At 49.2% G+C, this 25,948-nt stretch overlaps 1 protein-coding gene across 1 annotated transcript in view; it reads right to left on the reverse strand.

Moving 5' to 3' along the window:
* The window catches only part of LDLR (low density lipoprotein receptor), a 39,427-nt gene extending 18,288 nt beyond the window's left edge, over positions 1 to 21,139 (reverse strand). The window contains exons 1-6 of the mRNA XM_064381853.1: positions 20,641 to 21,139; positions 9,809 to 9,931; positions 7,423 to 7,545; positions 4,393 to 4,773; positions 3,203 to 3,325; positions 1,620 to 1,742 (exon numbers count right to left, since the gene is read on the reverse strand). Of these exons, the coding sequence (XP_064237923.1) occupies positions 1,620 to 1,742; positions 3,203 to 3,325; positions 4,393 to 4,773; positions 7,423 to 7,545; positions 9,809 to 9,931; positions 20,641 to 20,707 (940 nt within the window). The 5' untranslated portion in view covers positions 20,708 to 21,139. The remainder of the gene's footprint in view (positions 1 to 1,619; positions 1,743 to 3,202; positions 3,326 to 4,392; positions 4,774 to 7,422; positions 7,546 to 9,808; positions 9,932 to 20,640) is intronic.
* Positions 21,140 to 25,948: the final 4,809 nt, after the last annotated feature.

Raw genomic sequence — 25,948 nt, forward strand, 5'->3', positions numbered from 1 at the left:
AACTCATTAGAGGATTTCAATAACCATGTCACCTGCCAGGCCACCCAGGAACCCTGAGGACATTTTGGGTTTTTTTTTGTTTGTTTGTTTGTTTTTCCCAAGACGGAGTCTCGCTCTGTCGCCCAGGCTGAGTGTAGTGGTGTGATCTCGGCCCACTGCAACCTTCACTTCCTGGGTCCAAGTGATTCTCCTGCTTCAGCCTCCTGAGTAGCTGAGACTACAGGCATGAGTTTTTTGTACTTTTAGCAGAGATGGGGTTTCACCATGTTGGTCAGGCTGGTCTCAAACTCCTGACCTCAAATGATCTGCCCACCTTGGCCTCCCAAAGTGCTAGGATTATCGGTGTGAGCCACCGCCTCCGGCCACGTGTGTGTTTTTTTGTTTTGTTTTTTTTAAGAGACAGGATTTTGCCATGTTGCCTAGGCTGGTCTCATATTCCTGAGGTCAAGCAATCTGCCCACCTTGGCCTCCCAAAGCACTAGGATTACAGGCATGAGCCACCACGCTTGGCTCAGTGAAATAAGCCAGTCAAAAAAGGGAAATGCCGTCTGATTCCACTAAAAGGAGGTCCCTAGAGTCATCACATTCATAGGGACAGAAAGTGCCAGGGGTTAGGGAGGGGGATGGGGAGTGAGTGTTTCATGTGGACAGAGCTTGAGTTTGGGAAGATAAAAGAGTTCTGGGGCCGGGCACGGTGGCTCATGCTGGTATTCCCAGCACTTTAGGAGGCCGAGGTGGGAGGATCACTTGAGGTCAGGAGTTCGAGACCAGCCAGGCCAACATAATGAAACCTGGTTGGTCTCTACTAAAAATACAAAAATTAGGTGGGCATGATAGTGGGCTCCTATAATCCCAGCTACTCAGGAGGCTGAGAAGGAAAAACACTTGAACCTGGGAGGTGGAGGTTGCAGTGAGTGCAGTGGTGCTACCTCAGCTCACTACAACCTCAATGGTGAAACCTCGTCTCTACAAAAATACAAAAATTAGCTGGGCATGGTGGCGCATGCCTGTAGTCCCAGCTACTCGGGAGGCTAAGGCAGGAGAATTGCTTGAACCCAGGAAGTGGAGGTTGTGGTGAGCCGAGATCGCGCCATTGCACTCCAGCCTGGGTAACAAGAGCAAAACTCCGTCTCAAAAAAAAAAAAAAAAAAAGAATTCATACATTTTAGAATCTGCTTTTTTTTTTTTTTTTTTTTTTTTTTTGCGGCTTTGCCTTTTGCGACTGGGCACAATGGCTCACGCCTGTAATCCCAGCACTTTGGGAGGCAGAGGTGGGTGGATCACGATGTCAGGACATCAAGACCATCCTGGCTAACATGGTGAAACCCTGTCTCTACTAAAAATACAAAAATTAGCCGGGCATGGTGGCAGGCGCCTATAATTCAAGCTACTCAGGAGGCTGTGGCAAGAGAATCACCTGAACCCGGAGGCAGAGGCTGCAGTGAGCCGAGATCACGCCATTGCGCTCCGGGCCAGGCAATAAAAAAAAAAAAAAAAGAAAAAAGGAGTCCTTTGCACAGGGTGGGCAGAGTGGAGACCCCAGAATCCTACAACACTCACGTCTCAGTCCCATTCCTGGCCCCCACAAGCTCCGCAGGCCGCCTGCACCCGAGGCTCACCGCACTCCTTGAGGGGTTCATCCGACCAGTCCCGGCAGTCTCTAGCTGAGTTGCAGACTTTGTCCAGGGTGATGCATTCGCCGCTATGACACTTGAACTTGTTGGGCCCCTCGCACAATGTCACTGTGAGAGCCAGAGAGAGGAAGGAGGAAGGTCAGGTGCGTCTGAGCTGCAGTCTGCTTAGCACTCATTCATACAATAGTTCATTCACACAGGAACGCATGCAAATGGATTCATTAAGAAAACATGGCACGTTGTGGTGGCTCACGCCTGTAATCCCAGCACTTTGGGAGGCTGAGGTGGGAGGATCACCTGAGGTCAGGAGTTCAAGACCAGCCTGACCAACAAGGTGAAACCCCGTATCTACTAAATATACAAAAATTAACCAGTCTTGGTTGGGGGGCACATGTAGTCCCAGCTGCTCGGGAGGCTGAGACAGGAGAATTGCTTGAACCCGGGAGGTAGAGGTTGCAGTGAGCCAAGATTCCACCACTGCACTTTAGCCTGGGTGACACAGCAAGATTCAGTCTTAAAAAAAAAAAAAGGCCAGGTGCGATGGCTCACGCCTGTAATCCCAGCACTTCAGAAGGCCCAGGTGAGCAGATCACTTAAAGTCAGGAGTTCGAGACCAGCCTAACCAACATGGTGAAACCCCTGTCTCTAGGGTAGAATGGGCTGGTGTATTTTGTATTTTTGTAAAAATACAAAAATTAGCTGGGTGTGGTAGTGGGCACCTGTAATCCTAGCTACTCAGGAAGCTGAGGCAGGATAATTGATTGAACCCAGGGGGTGGAGTTTGCAGTGAGCTGAGATTATGCCATTGCACTCCACCCTGTGTGACAGAGTAAGACTCCATCTCAAAAAAAAAAAATTAATTCTACACTGATGAACCTCTGGTTGCTATAGACTTTGCCAGTAGATGCTACTGTGCAAGCTGAAACGCTGGTCTCTGCTTCTCAGATGCAGTTGTCTCTCCTGGGTACAATTATCTCCTGCCTACATTCCCAAAGGTGGCGCTGCTGCTTTGGGAATTTGGGAAAATGCTTTATGTTGCATTGTGTACATCAAAGACACAAACTCTGCACACAGCAATCTCATGAAATCTCACAGTCCTGGACACTGTGCTATCATTATGCACATTTTTTAGATGAATAGAAGTGACCTGTGATCCCAGCAGTTTGGGAGGCCGGGGCCAACAGATCACGTGAGGTCAGGAGTTTGAGACCAGCCTGGGCAACATGATAAAACCCCACATCTACTAAAAATACAAAAATTAGCAGGGCATGGTGGTGGGCTCCTGTAATCCCAGCTACTCAGGAGGCTGAGACAGGAGAATTGCTTGAACCCAGGAGGCGGAGGCTGCCGTAGGCTGAGATCATGCCACTGCACATCAGCCTGGGCGACAGAGCAATCTCCAACCCAAAAAAAAAAAAAAAGTGAGGCTCTGGGAAGTCAAATCACTTGTCAGGGATACACAGCTGGTACAGAGCTGACCTGGGAAGTGCCCTCCGACTTCACAAATCATTTGCGAATAGCAAGGCATGGAGAATGGGGGGATGGGAAACCAGATGGCCGGCGCTCACCGTTAACACAGCCAACTTCATCGCTCATGTCCTTGCAGTCGGTCTCCTGGTCACACTGGCGGCTGCCGTGGATGCAGTTTCCATCAGAACACTGGAACTCGTCAGGGCGGCAGGTGGCCACAGCTGGAAAACAGGACAGAGTATTGATTTTCTCAAGAAGAGACACCAGAGAAAAAGGATCAGGGACTTTAGCTGGGCAGTGGCTCATGCCTGTAATCCCAGCACTTTGGGAGGCCAAGGCAGGAGGATCACTTGAGGTCGGGAGTTGGAGACCAGCCTGGCCAATATAGTGAAACCCCGTCTCTACTAAAAATAGAAAAATTAGCTGAGCACGGTGGCAGGAGCCTGTAGTCCCAGCTACATGGGGGACTGAGGCAGGAGAATAGCTTGAACCTGGGAGGTGGAGGTTGCAGTGAGCCAAGATTGTGCTATTGCACTCCAGCCTGGGTGACAGAGCAAGACTCCATCTCAAAAAAAAGACTAACTAGGCATTAAAGACAAAGTCTGCTGTGGGGGTTGCCCCCTCTTCAATGTTATCAGAAAGACTGAAAAAGACATAAAATGGACCAGGCATGGTGGCACACGCCTACAGTCTCAGCGGCTTTGGAGGCTAAGGAGGGAGAATCACTTGACCCCAGGAGGTCAAGGCTGCAGTGAGCCATAATTGCTGCTGCACTGCAGCCTGGGCAACAGAGCGAGACCCTGTCTCAAAAAGAAAAAGAAAGAGGCCAGGTGTGGTGGCTCACTCCTGTAATCCCAGCATTTTGGGAGGCCAAGGTGGGCAGATCACCTGAGGTCAGGAGTTCAAGACCAACCTGGCTGGCTAACATGGTGAAATCCATCTCTACTAAAAATACAAAAATTAGTCGGGTGTGGTGGCGGGCGCCTGTAATCCCAGCTGCTTGGGAGGCTGAGGCAGGAGAATTGCTTGAACCCAGGAGGTGGGGAGGTTGCAATGAGCCAAGATCACACCACTGTACTCCAGCCTGGGCAAAAGAGCAACACTACACCTCAAAAAACAAACAAACAAAAGAAACAAACATGAAATGGGAATGCTTTCTTGGCATGTGGTTCAAAATCCACTTCAGCACCTAAGTCACTGTCTGTCCCACACCTGCGGAAGCCTGGGGACAGGTGATGGGGCGTCCCACCCCCGCCCGGCCCCTCCCTGCCCCCAGCTGCGCCCATACTGCAGTTCTCCTCGTCAGACTTGTCCTTGCAGTCGGGGTCACCATCACAGTGCCAGCCGGAGTGGATGCACTCGCCACTGCGACACTGGAACTCAAAGGCCGAGCAGGGGCCATCATTCTGTTGGGACGTGTCAAGACCCTCACAGCGCTCCGGCCACTCATCTGAGCCATCTTCACAATCGGGGTCGTTGTCGCAGGCCCACAGCTGAGGGATGCAAGTGGAGCTGTTGCAACGGAAGCTGGCGGGGCCGCAGGTGACCACCGGGCAGGAGACCTCATCTGAGCTGTCCAAGCAATCTGGTTCTGAGTCACAGAGGAACTGCTTGGAGATGCATTTTCCATCGTGGCAGCGAAATTCGTCCTGGGAGCACGTCTTGGGGACTGCAGGGAAGGAGGGGCCGAGACCACTGTCACCGTGAAGTCCTCCTGACACCAGCCCATTTTACAGCCGAGGTTGCTGCCACAGAGAGGCCAGGGCCCTGGAGAGGCGGGCTGGGAAGCAGTCAGAGGCCCTGCACTCTGATGAACCACTGCCCTCTCTGTGCCTCAGTTTCCCCATCTGTACACATCTCCCAGCACTGCTACCAGGACAGGTGCGTTAATAGGCACAAAACTGTTCAACTGAGATCTCAAGATGGCAGCACCATTTATTTATAGGATTGCTGCCATTATTTGGGGTTGAGTATCCCTTCTCTGAAACGCTTGGAAACAGAAGCATTTTGGATTTTCATTTTTATTTTGGAATATTTTCAGATTTGGAATATTTTTCTGGATTTTGGAATGTTTTGAATGTGGAATGTCTTTAATGTTGTGAGTGAGTACTGACTATCTGGACCAGTGGTGTGGGGGTAACAAGAATTTACCAAGACAGTTGTAGGTAGGTACAGCTGGGCTCAGTGGCTCACTCCTGTAATCCCAGCACTTTGGGAGGCTGAGGCGGGCAGATCACTTGAGGTCAGGAGTTCAAGACTAGCCTGGCCAACATGGTGAAACCCCATCTCTATTAAAAATACAAAAATGGCTGGGCGTGGTGGCTCACGCCTGTAATCCAAGCACTTTGGAGGCCAAGGCGGGCGGATCACCTGAGGTCGGGAGTTCAAGACCAGCCTGACCGTGAAACCCCGTCTTTTTTAAAAAATAAAAATACGCTGGGCACGGTGGCTCACGCCTGTAATCCCAGCACTTTGGAGGCTGAGGCGGGTGGATCACGAGGTCAAGAGATCGAGACCATCCTGGTCAACATGGTGAAACCCCGTCTCTACTAAAAATACAAAAATTAGCTGGGCATGGTGGCGCATGCCTGTAGTCCCAGCTACTCAGGAGGCTAAGGCAGGATAATTGCTTGAACCCAGGAGGCGGAGGTTGCGGTGAGCCGAGATCGCGCCATTGCACTCCAGCCTGGGTAACAAGAGCGAAACTCCGTCTTAAAAAAAGAAAAATAAATAAATAAAACAAAAATACGAAAATTATCCTGCATGGTGGTGCATGCCTATAATCCCAGCTGCTCAGAAGTCTAAGGCAGGAGAATCGCTCGAACCCAGGATGTGGAGGTTGCAGTGAGCCGGGATTGCACTACAGCACTCCAGCCTGGGTAACAGAGTGAGACTCTGTTTAAAAAGAAAAAAAAAAAAGTCTGGGCATGGTGGTGCAGCCCTGTAATCCCAGCAACTTGGGAGGCTGAGGCAGGAGAATCGCTAAAACCCAGGAGGTGGAGGTTGCAGTCAGCCGACATTATACCACTGCACTCCAGCCTGGGCAGCAGAGACTCCATCTCAAAAGAGAAGAAGAAAAAAAGGGCAGTTGTAGGTCAAGAAAGATTTATTCCAGAAAGTAGGAAAATACATTGCAAGGAAGCAACGGGCAGGTCAGCAAGAGAGGAGCTGCCTGCCAGGAGACAGAGGCTTGCTGGGGGTTTTGTAGAACGGTGCTTATGCTGTGAGCTGAAGAGGGCTTTGCGCAGTTCTGACAATTCCACGGTTGTGGTGAGCTAACTTGCAGTTTTCTATCAGCTGAGGTGTCTGGTGATAGCTGGGCACAGGAAGATGGGGAGTTATTTACCCAGGAGGGCTGTCTGTTCTGGACCATGAAGAAAGGCTACAGTACAGGGCATGACCTCGGCTCACGGAAACCTCCGCCTCCTGGGTTCAAGTGACTCTCCTGTCTCAGCCTCCCAAGTAGCTGGGATTACAGGCATGCACGACCACACCCGGCTAGTTTTTGTATTTGTAGTAGAGACGGGGTTTTACCATGTTGGCCAGGTTGGTCTCGAACTCCTGACCTCAGGTGATCCACCGCCTCGGCCTCCCAAAGTGCTGGGATTACAGGCGTGAGCCACTGCGCCCGGCCCTGGCTGCCTTCTTTTATATCTTTCCCTTGGTTTGGCCAGCCTGACTTCCTTTTCCTAATTACGACTCCACACTAAATAGTGGTTGAATACCTGAAATCCTAAAATCCAAAATCCAAAATGCTCCAATAAGCATTTCCTTCTAAATGTCAGTGCTCAAGAAGTTTCAGATTTTGGAGGAGCACTTTGGATTTGGGGTTTTTGGATTTAGGATGTGCCAATTGTATTAAGACAGCCACGAAGACGCCCAGCTTCAAAGCCCATTTCTGTTCATGATTCTTGACCTTGCTCCTTGGCAGAACCTTCTAGCTTTTTTTCCCCTTCGTGGTTACGTGGGTCACTGAGGCGTGGCTAGCAAGTGTCACTATGTGTTCAGCCTCAAGGGGCGACCAGCCAGCGGGAATCACAGTGGCTTGCCAGTATGTGTGCCAGGTGGCCAGCCCTGGGCAGGGACAGCTTCCCTGACTGTGCTTGACACCCCAGAGAGGTGGCACCATCCCCGCTCTGTAATGCCTCCTGGTCAAGGGAGGGTTCGAGGGGCAGAAGAGGCTTGGTACGAGCCCCCAAGGGATGGAGCCCAGGGTGGGGCAGCTGGCCTGCAGCTTGAGCAGGACCATGTAGAGACAAAGTCAGACCACCCTCCAGGACCCAGATGGGCTCGATAGCAAAGGCAGGGCCACACTTACGGCAGCCTTGCTCGTCCGAGCCGTTCTCACAGTCCACTTGGCCATCGCACCTCCAGAACTGAGGAATGCAGCGGCTGACACGGCCCCCACAGCTGAAGTCCTCGGATCTGCAGCTGACAGACGCTATAGGAGACACAGGATTGAGTTGTCACTCAAAGAAAAGACCCACTGAGGCCGGGTGCGGTGGCTCATGCCAATCATCCTAGCACTTTGGGAGGTCGAGGTGGGTGGATCACCTGTCAGGCTGGATCACATGAGGTCAGCCTGGCCAACATGGCAAAACCCCATCTCTACTAAAAATACAAAAATTAGCTGGGTGTGGTGGCAGGTGTCTGTAGTTCCAGCTACTCGAGAGGCTGAGGCAGGAGAATTACCTGAACCCAGGAGGTGGAGGTGCAGGGAGCCAAGATTGTGCCATTGCACTCCAGCCTAAGTGACAGGGTGAGACTCCATCTCAAAAAAAAAAGACCACCGGCCTCGGCAATCCTGTCTTGGCAAAGGAAAACCCCAGAACTTTCAAGAGAATGTCAATCCCCCCTTTTTTTTTTTTTTTTTAGTAGAGATGAAGTTTCACCATGTTGGCCAGGCTGGTCTCGAACTCACGGCCTCAAGTGACGCACCCACCTCAGCCTCCCAAAGTGCTGGAATTATAGGCATGAGCCACTACTCCTGGCCTCCAATTTTTTTTTTGAGACAGAGTCTCCCACTGTCACCCGGGCTGGAGTCTGGAGTGCAGTGGCTTGATCTCAGCTCACTGCAGCTTCCACTTCTTGGATTCAAGCAATTTTCCTGCCTCAGACTCCCAAGTAGCTAGGATTACATGCACCCACCCCCATACCTGGCTAATTTTTTGTATTTTTTTCTTTTAGTAGAGATGGGGTTTCACTATGTTGGCCAGGCTGTTCTCGAACTCCTGACTTCATGATCCGCCCACCTCGGCCTCCCAAAGTGCTGGGATTACAAGTGTGAGCCACCTTGCCAGGCCTCCATTCTTTTTTAAAAGAAAAAAATATGTATTTATAATTTATTTTTTAGAGATGGGGTCTAGCCATGTCACCCAAGTGGCCCTCAAACTCCTCGGCAAAAGCGAAGAGCTGCCTCAGCCTCCAAGGTAGCTGGGACTACAGACACGAGCCATTGTGCCCGGCCAACTCTACCCTTTTCTGAGTCAAAACAGAGGGCACTGGCAGGGCACGGTGCCTCACGCCTGTAATCCCAGCACTTTGGGAGGCTGAGGCGGGTGGATTGCTTGAGGTCAGGAGTGACCAACATGGTAAAACCCCGTCTCTAAAAAAAAAACAACAAAAAACAAAAAAAACCAGAGGGCATTTAATGAAGCTTGTTAAAAATTGGACATTAGGCTGAGTGCAGTGGCTCACGCCTATAATACTTTGGGAGGCTGAGGCAAGAGGATCGCTTGAGCCCAACAGATCAAGGCTGCAGTGAGCTATGATTATGCCACTGCACTCCAGCCTGGGCAACAGAATCAGACTCCATCTCAAAAAAAAAAAAAAAAATAGGCCGGGTGCGGTGGCTCACGCCTGTAATCCTAGCACTTTGGGAGGCCGAGGCGGGCAAATCACGAGGTCAGGAGATCGAGACCAGCCTGGCCATCATGGTGAAACCCCATCTTAAAAAAAAAAAAATAGACATTAGGTTATGCAAAGTTTTGGAACGAGATAGAGGTGGTGGACACATACCATTGCAAATGTATTAATGCCACTGAGCTAGTTAATTTCATGTTATGTGAATTTCACATCAATTGAAAAAACAATAAATTCATTTAATCACTTTAAGGAAAGCTCCAGTAATTCCTTCTCTCCCCACCTTCCAACTCATGAATGAATACATCAAAATCCACTGGCCACTTTTCCAGCTGCCATCATCAAAAAAGGGGTTAAGAATGGTGTCACAGGCCAGCATGGTGCCTGTAATCCCAGCACTTGGGGAGGCTGTGGCCAGTGGATCACTTGAGACCAGAAGTTCAAGACCCGCCAGGCCAACATAGCGAAACCCCATCTCTATTTGTTTTTTTTTTTTGAGACGGAGTCTCCCTCTGTCGCCAGGCTGGAATGCAGTGGCGCGATCTCGGCTCACTGCAACCTCTGCCTCCTGGGTTCCACCGATTCTCCTGCCTCAGCCTTCTGAATAGCTGGGACTACAGGCATACACCACCACATCCAGCTAAGTTTTTTTTTTGTATTTTAGTAGAGACAGGGTTTCACCATGTTGGCCAGGATGGTCTCAATCTCCTGACCTCGTGATCCGCCAGCCTTGGCCTCCCAAAATGCTGGGATTACAGGTGTGAACCACCGCGCCCAGCCAAAACCCCATCTCTATTACAAAAAAAAAAAGAAGAAATGCGTCACTCCCAAAGGGGACTCACAGCACGTCTCCTGGGATTCATCAGAGCCATCCTGGCACTCCGGGCGCCCATCACAGACCCACTTGTAGGAGATGCATTTCCCATCTTGGCACTGGAACTCATTTCTTTCACATCTGTTGCCCACTGAGAGGGAGAGAAAGGAGAAAGGGTTACTCAACACCAGAATCAGAAACTGACCAGTTTCCTGTGTCTATTTCCTGCCAACTAAAAAATTAGCCAGAAATGTCATCCTATCAGGAGCAGTCTGATTCCCAGGAAATTAACCAAGTGAAACAAATAAAACTTTATGAACCCCAAAATACAGTGGAGGATGCAAAGAAGAAACCCAAGAGAGACACTTGTCAACAAAGGCTGATGTTGATTCCAGAATATGGAGTCTTTCGGGTATGGGAAAAAAACATTAGAACTTCCATGCACATTAATAAAGAAAGGAAGAGTATTTGGCATATTAAAAACCTGTACTACCCAGGAGAGGTAGCTCATGCCCGTAATCCCAGCACTTTGGAAGGCAGGGGTGGGTGGATTGCTTGAGCCCAGGAGTATGAGACCAGCCTGGACAACATAGTGAGACCCTTTATTTATTATAATTTTATTTATTTATTTTTTCTTCTTTTTTGGAGACAGAGTTTTGCTCTTGTTACCCAGGCTGGAGTGCAATGGCACGATCTTGGCTCACCGCAACCTCCGCCTCCTGGGCTCAAGCAATTCTCCTGCCTCAGCCTCCTGAGTAGCTGGGATTACAGGTACGTGCCACCATGCCCAGCTACTTTTTGTATTTTTAGTAGAGACGGGGTTTCACCATGTTGACCAGGATGGTCTCGATCTCTTGGCCTCATGATCCACCTGCCTTGGCCTCCCAAAGTGCTGGGATTATAGGCGTGAGCCACCGCGCCCGGCCTTTATTATGATTAAAAAAAAATTAAAACAAAACAAAACCTGTACTGTTCTATCCACCTGACCATTAAAAAAACAACAATCTTGTACTGTAAGCAGTCAGGAAGAAAACTAACAGACACAGCATAATCATTAATGTGGAAGAAACATGACTTTAGTAGGTAGGGAAGAAATACTTAGATAAAGAATTATGAGAGCCGAGAGCGGTGGCTGATGCAGGCGGATCACTTGGGGTCAGGAGTTCGAGACCAGCCTGACCAACATGGAGAAACCCTATCTCTACTAAAAATACAAAATTAGCTGCACATGGTGGTGCATGCCTGTAATCCCAGCTACTTGGGGGGCTGAGGCAGAAGAATCACTTGAAACCGGGAAGGTGAGGTTGCGGTGAGCTGAGATACCATTTCAAGAGAAAAAAGATAGAAAAAAAAAGAATTTAAAAAAAAAAAGCTGGGTGCAGTGGCTCACGCCTGTAATCCTAGCATTTTGGGAGGCCGAGGTGGGTGGATCACTTGAGGTCAGGAGTTCAAGACCAGCCTGGCCATCATGGAGAAACCCCATCTTTAAAAAAAAAAAAATTAAAAAAATAAATAAAAAGAATTATGAGACATTATAAATGTAGAGGCCAGAGAACACAGATTTAGCAGTGAAGACAATCATGTATCTGAAGATCAGATCAAAAGAAATGGGACAGAAACATTAACAAACGATATAATAAGAGAAAACTTTTCCTTGGAAAGCGAAGACTTGGATTATTACATTAAAATGAGAACAAAATAAGTGTTTGGGAAATTTCCCAAACTATATTATATTTACACCTTGGAAAAGAGATAAAAATCTTATTGAATATGTTTAGTTTTCATTCCTTTTCTTTTTGTTTTCAGACAGGGTCTCACTCTAGAGCCCAGGCTGGAGTGCAGCGTGGTCATGGCTCACTGCAGCCTCAAACTCTGAGGTTCAAGCAATCTTTCCATCTCAGCCCCCTAAGTGTTTGAGACTAAAAGTGCTCACCACCAGGCCCAGCTAACTTTTTTACCTTTTGTAGAGATGGGGTCTCACTGTGTTACCTAGGCTGGTCTTCAACTCTTGGGCTCAAGCAATCCCCTCACCTCAGCCTCCCAAAGTGTTGTGATTATAGGCATAAGCCATCACACTTGGCCTGTATAGTTTTATATGTTAAATTTGGATTTAGAATATACATTTTTTTTTTCTTTTTTTGAGACAGCTTCACTCTGTCACCCAAACTGGAGTGCAGTGGGAGGATCATGGCTTACTGCAACCTGGATTGGACCTCCTGGGCTCAAGTGATCCTCCTGCCTCCGCCTCCCATATAAATGGGACTACAAACACATGCCACCACGCCCCAATAATTTCAGAATTTTTTGTAGAGACACGGTCTCACTATGTTGCCCAGGCTGATCTCGAACTCCTAAAGTGATCCTCCCTCCTCAGCCTCCCGATATGCTGGGTATACAGGCATGAGCCACCACATCACACAGAGCCCTCCAATGCCTTTGTTTTTGAGACGAAGCCTTGCTCTGTTGCCCAGGCTGGAGTGCAGTGGCACGATTTCAGCCCACCGCAACCTCCGCCTCCCAGGTTCAAGCGATTCTCCTGCTTCAGCCTGCCGAGTAGCTGGGATTACAGGCACACGCCACCACATGCCTGGCTACATATATGTACATCAGTAAGTTTTGAATGATGGTCGAAAACCATAGCTGGGCATGGTAGTGCCTGCCTGTAACCCCAGCTACTCGGGAGGCTGAGGCAGGAGCATCACGTGAACCTGGGAGGCGGAGGTTGCAGTGAGTCGAGATTACGCCATTGCACTCCAGCCCAGACAACGAGAGTGAGACGAGGCTCCATCTCAAAAAAAAAAAAAAAAATAGAGAAAGAAAAAAAAGAATATATGACCACATATTCTGTGATAATCTTTTCAGAAGGTAGAGCCTAATTCCTCTCCCCTGGAGTGGCACTGGACTTTAATGACTTGCTTCTATTTTTTTTTTTCAAATGAAACGGAGTTTTGCTCTTGTTACCCAGACTAAAGTGCAATGGCTCGATCTCGGCTCACCGCAACCTCCGCCTCCTGGGTTCAGGCAATTCTCTTGCCTCAGCCTCCCGAGTAGCTGGGATTACAGGCACGTGCCACCATGCCCAGCTAATTTTTGTATTTTTTAGTAGAGACAGGGTTTCACCATGTTGACCAGGATGGTCTCGATCTCTTGACCTCGTGATCCACCTGCCTCAGGCTCCCAAAGTGCTGGGATTATAGGCGTGAGCCACCGCACCCAGCCAATGACTTGCTTCTAATAGGAAAATGTGGAGGTGACACGGAGTGGCTTCTGAGCCTAGTTCATGGCCATGCTCATTGTTGGATCGGCTGCTCCAGGGGCAGCCAGCTGCCTGTCATGAGTCCACTCAAGCAGCTGGATGGAGTGCTCCATGCAGCAGGGAACTGAAGCCTCCAGACAAGAGCCATTGAGTGCACCATCTTGGAAGTGGATCCTTCAGCCCCAGCCAAGCCTTCCTATGCCTGCAGCTTCTGCAAACATGATCTTCTCTCCTGCCAATATTTTCATTGCAACTTCATGAGAGACCCTGAGCTGGAACCATCTAGCCGTGCTGCTTCCAAATTCCCGACACACAAAAACTGCGAAATCAGAAATGTGTTGTTTTCAGCCACTACGTTTTGGGCTAATTTGATACGTAGCAGGAACTGAGTCATTTCCTCCTGTAAGCACAGTGGAAACTGAGCTGTAGATAATTAACATACAACCTAACTTCAAAAGGTATGTCTTTTTTCTTTTTCTTTCGGACACAGGGTCTCACTCTGTCAGTGAAGTGCAGTGGCATGACTGAGGCTCACTGCAGCCTCCACCTCCCAGGTTCAAGAGATCCTCCTGCCTCAGCCTCCTGAGCAGTTGCTACTAGGGGCATGCACCATCACGCTGAGGTAACTATGTATTTATGTATGTATTTATTTATTTATTTAAGACAGCGTTTCACTCTAGTTTCCCAGGCTGGAGTGCAATGGCACGATCTCGGCTCACTGCAACCTCTGCCTCCCAGGTTCAGGCGATTCTCCTGCTTCAGCCTGCCGAGTAGCTGGGATTACAGGTATACACCGCCACACCCAGCTAATTTTATATTTTTAGTAGAGATGAGGTTACTCCACGTTGGTCAGGCTGGTCTCAAACTCCTGACCTCAGGTGATCCGCCCACCTCAGCCTCCCAAAGTGCTGGGATTACGGGTTTGAGCCACTGCACCCGGCAACTTTTTATTTTTATTTTTTTGCAGAGACGGGGGTCTCACTATGTTGCCCAAGCTGGTCTCAGACTCCTGGGCTCAGGTGATCCACCTACCCACCTTGGCCTCCCAAAGTGCTAGGATTACAGGCTTGAGCCATCAAATCCAGTCCCCTTTATCCACTTCTACTTGGATGGTTGACCCAGCATATTCATGTAGAGTCCCTCAAAGACAGAGTAAGGGGGTTAGACAGATATTCCTGGGCTTCAGTGGCTTTCCAGGCCATTTAACTAGAATGACTTGGGTAACTGATTTAATCCTTCTGGGACTCAGTTTCCTGATCTGTAAAATGGGGGAGAATAGCAGTCTGTATCTCCTAGAGAGTGTTTTGAGAATTAAAGAACAGAACAGGCTAGGCCCAGTGACTCACGTCTGTTATCTCAGCACTTTGGGAGGCTGAGGTGGGCAGATCACCTGAGGTCAGGAGTTCGAGACCAGCCTGGCCAACATGGTGAAACCCTGTCTCTATTAAAAATACAAAAAATTAGCTGAGCTAGGCAGCGAATGCCTATAATCCCAGCTATTATGGAGGCTGAAGCACAAGAATTATTTGAACCCAGGAGGCAGAGGCTGCAGTGAGCCCATATTATGCCACTGTACTCCAGCCTGGATAACACAGAGGGAGACTCTGTCTCAAAAAAAAAGAAAAAGTCCAGGTGTGGTGGCTCACACCTGTAATCCCAGCACTTTGGGACCAAGGCAGGTGTATAACCTAAGTTCAGGAGTTCGAGACTAGTCTGTCCAACATGTCGAAACACCGCCTCCACTAAAAATACAAAAAAAAAAAAAAATTAGCCGGGCATTGTGGCAGATGCCTGTAATTCCAGCTACTCAGGAGGCTGAGGCAGAAGAATGGCATGAACCCGGGAGGCGGAGGTTTCGATGAGCCGAGATTGTGACATTGCACTCCAGCCTGGGCAACAAGAGTGAAACTCTGTCTCAAAGAAAAGAAAGAAAAGGAAAGGAAAGGAAAAAGGAAAAGGAAAGGAAAGGAGGAAAACAGGGAAGAAGAGAAGCAAATGAGTTGAGCTTTGGAATCTGCTGTGGTCAGGAACTCTGCTAATTCTCTGGCCCAGCTACAGATCTGTCTAGGATGTCTCCATTGAAGGTGCTTTGGCAATATCGTTCACACCCCACTGACTCACAGCTCAATTTCAAATGTGCTTAAAGGAGGAAATGACTCATTTCTTGTGCTGACGAACCGGGTGGGCCAAAAGCAATTGAGATTCCAGGAGGCTTGCGATAAATGGAAAGTTGGGGCCAGAAGCATTGGCAATAAAGATCTTAAGGGAGGAGTCTGATCACCCCACTAGGTGACGGCAGCTTTGGTGACCACTAATCCAATGCTGTCACCTCCCTACCTCTGCAAAAGGGCCCAGTTTACAAACTAAATGTGTCACTGGGAAAGTGAATAACACCTGAAGGTCCTTTAAGGAGGGATAAAGAACAATAAAAGGCTGGGTGCAGTGGCTCATGCCTGTAATCCCAGTGCTTTGAGAGGCCAAGGCAGGTGGATCACCTGAGGTCAGGAGTTCGAGACCAGCCTGACCAACATGGTGAAACTCCATCTCTACTAAAAAATATATATATACAAAAAATTAACCGGGTGTGGTGGCATTGCCTGTAATCCCAGCTACTTGGGAGGCTGAGGCAGGAGAATCGCTTGAAGCCAGGAGGCTGAGGTTGCAGAGAGCTGTGATCATGCCATTGCACTCCAACCTTGGTGACAAGAGCAAAACTCCATCTCAAAAAATAAAAAAAAAAAACAGCCAGGCGCGGTGGCTCACGCCTGTAATCCCAGCGCTTTGGGAGGCTGAGGCGGGTGGATCACGAGATCAAGAGATCGAGACCATCCCGGTCAACATGGTGAAACCCCGTCTCTACTAAAAATACAAAAAATTAGCTGGGCATGGTGGCGCGTGCCTGTAATCCCGGCTACTCAGGAGGCTGAGGCAGGAGAATTGCCTGAACCCAGGAGGCGGAGGTTGCGGTGAGCTGAGATCGCGCCATTGCACTCCAGCCTGGGTAACAAGAGTGAAAATCCGTCTCAAAAAAAAAAACAATAAAAACCTTTCCCTGAAGAAAAACAAAACCTTTCCCTGGACCTCAAGCTCTCCTGATTATTATTCTGCAAATATTTGCTGGCCACAGATGGCTCAAGACTGGACCGGTGGGGGGACCCCACGATGACCTATTTCTGTGATCTAACACCTGGCCAACTCTCCAGACAGTATTTCAAAAGTGGATTTCCCCAGCACTTTGGGAGGCTGAGGAGGGAGGATTGATTAAGCCCAGGAGTTCAAGACCAGCCTGGGCAAATAGCGAGTCCCCCATCTCTACAAAAAATACAAAACTTAGCCAGGCATGGTGGCACACACGTATAATCCCAGCTGCTTGGGAGGCTGAGTCGGGAGGATGGCTTGAGCCTGGGAGGGTGAGGCTGCAGTAAACTGATCGTGCCACTGCACTCCAGCCTGCACTGGAGACCCTGTCTCAAAAAATAAAAACAAACAAACAAACAAAAAATTAAACTTAGCTGGGAGTGGTGCCATGTGCCTGTAGTCCCAGCTACTCGGAAGGCTGAGAGAGGAGGATCGGTTGAGTGCAGAAGCTGGAGGCTGCAGTGAGATATGGATGCATAGTTCACTCCAGCCTGGGCGACAGGGCAAGACCCTGCCTCCAGAAAAAAAAAAAGGGGGGGGATTTAGCAACAGGTGCAGCCAGACAGCAGTTGCCTGCAAAATGAGCTCCATTGGCCTGGCTAGCAGGGACAGGGTTTAGGAACAGAATAGAATTGAGTGACAGTTCTATTCTGAGTGACGTCGGGGAGGTGTCCTCACAGTTGCTGCCCTTCCTGAGCTGAGGCAGGAGAATCGCTTAAAGCTGGGAGGCAGAGGTTGCAGTGAGCCGAGATCGCACCACTGCCCTCCAGCCTGGATGACGGGTGAGACTCCTTCTCAAGAAAACAAAAACAGAAACCATCCTCTATAAATTCTAGCCCTCTGGCCCTCCAATCTCCCAAGTCACGAATGACAAGTCAGGAACAAGGTTATCAAAACAGAAATAGAGAATACACATTTCTGCTTTTTCCCCCAGCACACAAATGAGGTGGTGAACACTTTGGATGTTTTCTTGCCCGATGCTACTGAAGACAGTTGTATGAGGAAATCAAAACTGTAGCTAGAAGGCCGGGCACGGTGGCTCAAGCCTGTAATCCCAGCACTTTGGGAGGCCGAGGCGGGTGGATCACGAGGTCAAGAGATCGAGACCATCCTGGTCAACATGGTGAAACCCCGTCTCTACTAAAATACAAAAAATTAGCTGGGCATGGTGGCGTGTGCCTGTAATCCCAGCTACTCAGGAGGCTGAGGCAGGAGAATTGCCTGAAACCAGGAGGCGGAGGTTGCGGTGAGCCGAGATCGCGCCATTGCACTCCAGCCTGGGTAACAAGAGCGAAACTCCGTCTCAAAAAAAAAAAACAAAAACAAACAAAAACAAACAAACAAAAAACTGTAGCTAGAATCGTTTCCTTGAAGGCGAAACAAACAAACAAAAAATCCCCTGGCTGGAGGGAACAGAGCCAGCTGAAAATGAATGAGAAATCAATTCATCAGCCGGGCACAGTGGCTTAAGCTTGTAATCCCAGCACTTTGGGAGACCGAAGTGGGCGGCTTATGAGGTCAGGAGTTTGAGACCAGCCTGGCCAACATGGTGAAACTCTGTCTCTACTAAAAATACAAAAATTAGTGGGGCGTGGTGGCATGCACCTGTAGTCCCAGCTACTTGGGAAGGCTAAGGCAGGAGAATTGCTTGAACCTGGGAGGTGGAGGTTGCAGTGAGCCGAGATCATGCCATTGCGACAGAACGAGACTAATAAATAAATAAATAAATAAATTGATCAGTGCTTCTTCCAAACAAGGTGGGTATTTTCCCGAGGGTGATCTCAGCGATAGATTTTGTTTCCTGCTGCTAAGAGAGAATGCCAGACTCTGTCACTGTTTGCTGCTGGTTAGTTACATCTGCAGTCCCTTAGCAACAAAAAGCTATTTGCTTGACAGTTGGTACACAGTGTGGAAGGCAATAGAGACATCAAAAAGCCCACCCCCCCCCCAAAAAAAAAGCCCATCAAAGCACCGACAGAAGCAAGCAGCAACAGACCATCTCCAATTGGATCTTATCTGGAAGGAAGTCTACGATAAGAGCAGGAATAAGGAACAGCATTTCCTCCTGAAATACCACAGGGGAAGAAAGAAAGGAAAAGAAAAAGGAACAGAATACCCCTACAGGTTTTCTGTCTCAACAAAGCTCACCCTATTTTTTCCCAGTGTTCCCTGAAGATAGGCACTTCAGGAAATGACAAGGGAATCGTCCCGGGACTCGCTAAAGCAGACACAACTCCCTTATTCAAGGTTGGGTGAGCCGTTAACATGTTTGACGATGAGCTCACCACTGATGCCTGATTTTGATCTAAATGAACGCCTGTGGTTCAGATTTCAACAACAACGTCCCTTCCTAAAGAAAACGGACAAGAAACTCCCCCCTGGATATGCCTTGAAGCCAGCTAGAGCCAGTGGTGGCGCAGCTAGGAGTGCTAGAAACACACATCACCCAGCTCTCAGAAGTCTGGAGGAAAACATCAGGGGTGTAGCCTCCTTGACAACAGAAGAAATGTCACATTCTCAGTCATCCCGTGAGAGAGAAAACAAAAGTGATGTACAAACAAGGTCTTGCTTAAGACTTCCTTAGCAACATTTTCTCTTAAGAAAGAGGTTGATTGGTGAGTGAAATACAAGTTACTCCAGTGTCTCTTTATTTTATAAAATTGGGTGGCAGACTTTGGGAGGCCGCAGTAGGAGAATTGCTTTAGGCTAGGAGTTCAAGACCGACCTGAGCAACAAAGTGAGACCTCATCTCTACAAAACGTTAAAAAATAAATGAATAAATAAATATAAGAACAATCATCCGTATTTCACTGCATCCTCCCTCCCTCTCTGGCCTCCCAGAGGAAACCGGTGTGTTAGTTACCATGTGAATTTCAAGACAGTTCAAAGCTCTCCCTCCAATCAAGGCCAACCCCTTGCCAATGAAAAAAAAAGTTTCCTGCCATCCTTGTGTTCATCAGGCAATCTCAGTCCTTTTCCAGGCTGGGCTGGTTTTCAGGAGGGAAAGGGCCATGTAGCTATAGTCTAGGGCGAGGCTGTCTCTCTGCAACTCATTTAAAGCTACCTAAAAACCTCTAACTCAGGATCATGTACCAACCAGCCTCTGTCGAAATCTAAAATCGAATCAATTTCCCCCAAAGGAAAAATCGCCACTTGGACAGCAGAACCGAAGCCATTCACAGCCTCTGAAGAGGCAAGGCCACCCCAAGGGGTCGGTCCCAGGGGGTCACTGCCCCACCGTGGCTGAAGTTCTCGGCTGCAGACCAAGGAGGGGCGGGGAGATTCTGAGGCAACGTTTCAGCCTCGGAAGAAACCGAGACCTTGAGGGTGGCCGGGGTTCCCTCTGTGAACTTGACCGGAGCTGGCGGGGTGAGGGCGGCCCCCAGGACAAGGTGGGGATGGAGGTCTCGCCATAGAGCACGGGGGAAACCGGGGCCTTCACTGGCAGGGCCCGATCGAACCGAGGGCGCCTCCTGTATGTCGTGGAGGCGGCTCTGGGGTCCCGGGAGTTGTCGCCGCCTTTCTGACAGGAATCGCACAGCGACACGGAGCCTCCCGGCATCCGCCTCACCCCGGACAAGGTGCGGCTCAGACTTCCGCGCCAGCCCCGCCCAGCTCGTGCGCAAGCCCCGCCCACCAGACGCCCGCCTCTGCCTCCGCCGCTTCCCATTGGACGAGGGGAGTGGCTCGAGGCTCGCCTGTTCGGATTGCGACCAATGGGATCCGGGAGGCGGACCAAAGGGGTGGAGGCAGGGGCGGGTGGGCCCCAGCCCAGAGCACGCGGCGGAATCGGAGGGTGCACCCAAAGCCGATCGAGACCCCTGCGCCCCTGCCCGCGGGGGCCTCCAGGCAGGGCATCCGGGCCTCCAGTCGCCCTCGCCCCCAGAAGGACTTAAGGAGGGGGTGGTCCCTCCTTTTGGGACTGGAGGTCCCCATACGCCGCTCTGAGTTAGAAAAGGGGGTCCCGGCCGGGCGCGGTGGCTCGCGCCTGTAATCCCAGCACTTTGGGAGCCCAAAGCTGGTGGATCAACTGAGGTCAGGAGTTCGGGACGAGCCTGACTGACACGGTGAAACCGGCGTCTCTACTAAAAGTACAAAAATTAGCCGGGCTTGGCGGCGTGCGCCTGGAGTTCCAGCTACTCGGGAGACTGAGGCAGGAGAATCGCTTGAACCCGGGAGGCGGACGTTGCAGTGAGCCACTGCACTCCAGCCTGGGCGACAGAGCTAGACTCCGTCTCAAAAAAAAGAGGGTGGCCCCTTACCCGGTGGGGACTTGGGGGAGCCGTGCCCCGTTTCCCCGAAGTCCCTCAGACTCCCTCCAGCCGTTTGGGAAGGACCTCGTGCCATTATCCCACAAGTCTCCCACGGATGGAGTGATTATTTTTACAAAATAAATAAATTCCCAAGGGCCTCCCAACCCCGGGGGCTCCCTCTCGCCCTAAGTGGGCGCCTGGAGCAAGCCTTACCTGCAGCCCCCGCCGCGGCGAGGAGCAGGGCGACGGTCCAGCGCAGTTCCCAGCCCCGGGGCCTCATGCTCGAAGCCTGTCCCAGGCAGTGTCCCAACCCGGATCACGGCCCGCTGTGTCCTCACTGGAAACCCCGACTTCCCGCGACTGCACCCAGGGCTGGCGTCATTTACAGCATTTCAAAGTGAGGTTCCTACCAGGGGGAGGAGTTTGCAGTGGGGTGATTTTCAACTGTCTTCACCTCACAGCGAGAGGAGGAGTTTCGAACGGCCGATGTGACATCGCCTTTTTAACCCCTGAAGCTCTGATGATCACTCCAGTCCATGGAAACTGTCGCCAGGGCAGGCGGCTTGAGTTGCTGTGTTTGGGTCTCTGGTGAAGAGCTGAGTCCCCCCAAAATTGGAAATGCATCTTCTGAAAGATCCTCCTGACATTTCCCGATTTTTAACTGTTAACGTTTCTTTTTGTTGTCCACAGAAGGGCAATAACAGCCTTTCAAAATCCTCTAATAGCCTAATGCTAATCTCTCTGCCTCAAAAGGAAAACACCGGAAATGGTGGAAACTTCCGCCACTCTCTACATTTGCCTTTCCCTTTCTAGGAATTGTGTATAGCTGTTTAGCTTACCTTCGCTGTATATTGTTTTTACATGGTTATTCCAAATCGCCTTATAACCAGTCATCAATAAGGAATTTAAATAAAATCTTCACAAAAGTGCAGTAAATATGTGTATTTTGTTTTGTGGGATCCCGCCTTTGGATGAATTATGAGGATAAACATCTGAAAAATCAATTGTACAGATACCTGGAATCTGGACATGAATATTGATTTCTCCTTTTAGGAGAAGGAGTTGAACAAACAGAAGGGTGGCTTCCTCTTCCTCAAAGCAAAATCAAAACAAAACAGGGCTTTCACAGTTGAACTTGACCCCCTAGGCCACAGAGAGCTGGTGGAGACCAGCTTTTAGAATTGAGTCTCCTTGGGGATTTATGGGGTTGCCGGAGGCCTCTTGCCAAAAAGGCACGTTTGAAAAACTTGCCTGAACCCCACGCAGGGCCAGGCAGTCTTGGCAGTTTCCCCCAGGAATGAGGTGGATTTCTCCTGGGTTTTGCAAACTGACTTTGGCAGGGAGTGGTAACCTCTCAGCATGATTTTAGGGAAACCTAGGAGAGGAAGTAGAAAATGGACAAATTGAACTCTCAGAAGGAAAAAAAATAATTAATCGCGGAGAATAATTGTTTGAATTATTTTTATCTTTTTTTTTTTGAGACGGAGTCTCTCTCTGTCACCAGGCTGGAGTGCAGTGGCGCAATCTTGACTCACTGCAACTTCTGCATCCCCTGTTCAAGTGATTCTCCTGCCTCAGCCTCCTGAGTAGCTGGGACTACAGATGCATGCCACCATACCCAGCTAATTTTTGTATTTTTAGTAGAGATGGGGTTTCACCATGTTGGCCAGGATGGTCTCCAACTCCTGACCTTGTGATCTGCCCACCTCAACCTCCTAAAGTGCTGGAATTACAGGCGTGAGCCACCGTGCCCAGCCATATCATTATGTTTTATTATTATTTGTTTATCATTATTTCCACCCAGGCTGGAATGCAGTGGTGTGATCATAGCTTTCTGCAGTGTCAACCCTGGGCTCAAGGGATCCTACTACCTCAGCCTCCCGAATAGCTGGGACCACGGGATTGCACCACCATAACTAGCTAATTAAAAAAAAAATTTATAGATGGGGTCTCACTATGATGCCCAGGCTGGTCCTGAACTCCTAGCCTCTCGCAATCCTCTTCCTCTTGCCTCAGCCTCCCAAACTGCTGGCATTATAGGCATGAGCCACTGTGCCCAAACCAGAAGAAAAATATGATAAGAATTTGTGTCAGTGAAGACTCAGTTTCAGAATTTGGCCTTGGACACATAAATTAGCTTTCCCAACCTGTAAAGGGGCCATCAAAATGCTTGAACCTACTTGACAGTGTCAAGGATAAATTGAAATAATTCACAATCATCTAGGAAAGTTTACAAGGATAGGCAAGTTCTAGGAGATGCTGCAGCATTTATAAATGTGTCCCCATTGAATCCCATTCCTTATGTCATTTGTTGCATTAAACAAAAAAAGTGAAGGCTGGGTGCAGTGGCTCATGCCTGACATCCCAGCACTTTGGGAGGGTGAGGCGGGAGGATCACTTGAGCCCAGGAGTTCAAAACCAGCCCAAGCAACACAGCAGAACCCCATCTCTACAAAAACAGAAAATCAAGCTAGACATGGTTGTGTGTGCCCGTAGTCCCAGCTACGTGGGAGGCTGAGGTGGGAGGATGGCTTGACCCGGGAGTGAGCTGTGGTTGTGTCACTGCACTCCAGCCTGGGTGACAGAGTGAGACTATGTCTCAAAAATAAAGATAAGGCCGGGCGCGGTGGCTCAAGCCTGTAATCCCAGCACTTTGGGAGGCCGAGGCGGGTGGATCATGAGGTCAAGAGATCGAGACCATCCTGGTCGACATGGTGAAACCCCGTCTCTAATACAAAAAATTAGCTGGGCATGGTGGCGCGTGCCTGTAATCCCAGCTACTCAGGAGGCTGAGGCAGGAGAATTGCCTGAACCCAGGAGGCGGAGGTTGCGGTGAGCCGAGATCGCGCCATTGCACTCCAGCCTGGGTAACAAGAGCTAAACTCTGTCTCAAAAAAAAAATAAAAATAAAAAATAAATATAAATTTAAAAATGCAACTTAAAGCAAAAAATAAGTAAATAAAATTTTAAAAAATCAGTGTCAGGCCAGGCACATTGGCTCACACTTGTAATCCCAGCACTTTGGGAGGCTGAGGAGGACGGATCACAAGGTCAGGAGATCGAGACCATTGTGGACAACATGGTGAAGCCCCATCCTACTAAAAAAGAAACAAAAAATAACCCAAAAATTAGCAGGGCATGGTGGCATGTGCCTGTAATCCCAGCAACTTGGGAGACTCAGGCAGGAGACTCTCTTGAACCAGGGAGTCGGAGGTTACAGTGAGCCGAGATTGTGCCATTGCACTCCAGCCTGGCGACAGAGTGAGACTCCGTCTCAAAAAAAAAAAAAAAAGTCAGTATCTCTGGGTTTTTTGTTTGTTTTTGAGACAGAGTCTCGCTCTGTCACCCAGGCTGGAGTGCAGTGGCATGATCTCAGCTCACTGCAATCTCTTCCTCCCAGGTTCAAGCACCATTACACTCCAGCCTGGGTGACAGAGTGAAACTCCGTCTTAAAAAAAAAAAAATTATAAGACATAGGCTCAGTGTGTGCCATGAGTCCACACCTGGTGGTAGACAAGTCCAGAAAGAGTTTTCAGGAGAGGGACTCCCTTCCCAGAAGGCACTTGGCTTAAATAGTCCCCAGAGCTAGAGGTCAGCGCAGGTCTGGAAAAGAGCCACAAAAACTCTGAAAAGCACATTCCTGGGGTGCCAAGGCCTGGCCAAGGTTTCCAGAACAGCAATCGCCAGGCCCCTGACATGCCTGCGAAAATCTCAGGGCCTCTTTCCTGCCTGCCACGCACGGACACTGTCATACACGGCCCTGAGAACTGAGTCATGCTGATATGATAAATTTTTCTGTTTCTTGGTTTCCATTTGTGCTCTGTAACTAGCTCATAGGGCTCTTGCAAGGATTAAATTAACATATATAAAGTGATGGCCAGGTGCCGTGGATCACGCCTGTAATCCCAGCACTTTGGGAGGCCAAGGCGGGCGGATCATCAGAGGTCAGGAGTCTGAGACTAACCTGGCCAACATGGCAAAACCCCATCTCTACTAAAAATACAAAAACCAGCCAGGCATGGTGGCAGGCGCCTGTGATCCCAGCTACTCAGGAGGTTGAGGCAGGAGAATCACTTGAACCAGGGAAGCGGAAGGTTGCAGTGAGCTGAGATCATGCCACTGCACTTCAGCCTGGGGTACGAGAGTGAGATTTCGTCTCAAAAAATATATATATATTTATATATGATATATAAATAAATATAATAAATATAAATAAACATAAATATATAAATTTATATATATTTAAACATAAAATATATATAAGTATAAATATATGTTATCTATAAATATATATATATATGTGATTCAAGGCCAGGCAAGGTGGCTTAATCGCCAGCATTTTGGGAGGCAGGGATGGGAGGATTGCTTGAGCCCAGGAGTTGGAAACCAGCCTGGGCCACATAGTGAGACCCTGTCTCTACAAAAAATAAAACAATTAGCCAGTCATGGTGGCTCACACCTGTGGTCCCATCTACTCAGGAGGCTGAGGTAGGAGGATCACTTGGGCCCAGGAGGTTGAGGCTGCAGTGAGCTACAATCAAGCCATTGCACTCAAGCCCACCCAACAGAGCTAGGCTGTCTCTCAATTAAAAAAAAAAAAGTGGGCTGGGCGTGGTGGCTTACGCCTGTAATCCCAGCACTTTGGGAGGCTGAGGCGGGTGGATTGCTTGAGGTCAGGAGCTCGAGACCAACTTGGCCAACATGGTAAAACCCTGTCTCTATTAAAAAAAAAAAAGTGATTAGAGCCACACTTGGTGCATAATAAATACCATATATGGGTTTTCTTTATTCTGTGGTTGCTTTTGTGTTGCAACTGCATTTTTTTTTTAAATCTCTTTAGGGAAGACCTGCCTGTTCCTACCTTCTTTCTATGAGGGAGTCAGTAAGTAATTCTGCTGTGGAATCCACTTTAATTGTAAAGTTCCTGAACTCCCAAAGTTTATCTACTACAACCCAGGGTGGGTGATTTCCTCGTTGTAATAGCCCGCCTGCCCTCGTCCTCACATTTTCTTCCTCTCTAATTCACCAGGAGGATCCGACCAGAATAGGTCTCCGCCTCAACCAGCCTGGCTTTGTGACAGAGCTGAGCCATGGCAGCTGTGGCCTGGCCTTAAACCCATCGGTCCACAGAGAAACCATAAGTAACAGCAGAGACCTCGGTGCCTGCGAGTGGGTGGAATCAGGAAACTGGTTTGGCTCAGTTCGCATCAGTTCTCTTCACAAGATGCCCATAAGCCACTTGAGGACAGACCCCACAGCTTGCTGGAATACAGCAATATTAAAATACCACAGTGGAGTCCGGGCGAGGTGGCTCACGCCTGTAATCCCAACACTTAGGGAGGCTGAGGCGGGTGGATCACCTGAGGTCATGAGCTCAAGACCAGCCTGTCCAACATGGTGAAACCCTGTCTCTACTAAAAATACAAAATTAGCCAGGTGTGTGGAGTGCGCCTGTAATCCCAGATACTCATGAGGCTGAGGCAGGAGAATTGCTGGAACGCGGGAGGCAGTCCAAGATTGC

Source organism: Aotus nancymaae, unplaced genomic scaffold (assembly GCF_030222135.1).
Source record: "Aotus nancymaae isolate 86718 unplaced genomic scaffold, 86718_ANA_hifiasm-v0.15.2.pri h1tg000028l, whole genome shotgun sequence".
In the NCBI taxonomy this organism is placed as follows: Eukaryota; Metazoa; Chordata; class Mammalia; order Primates; family Aotidae; genus Aotus; species Aotus nancymaae.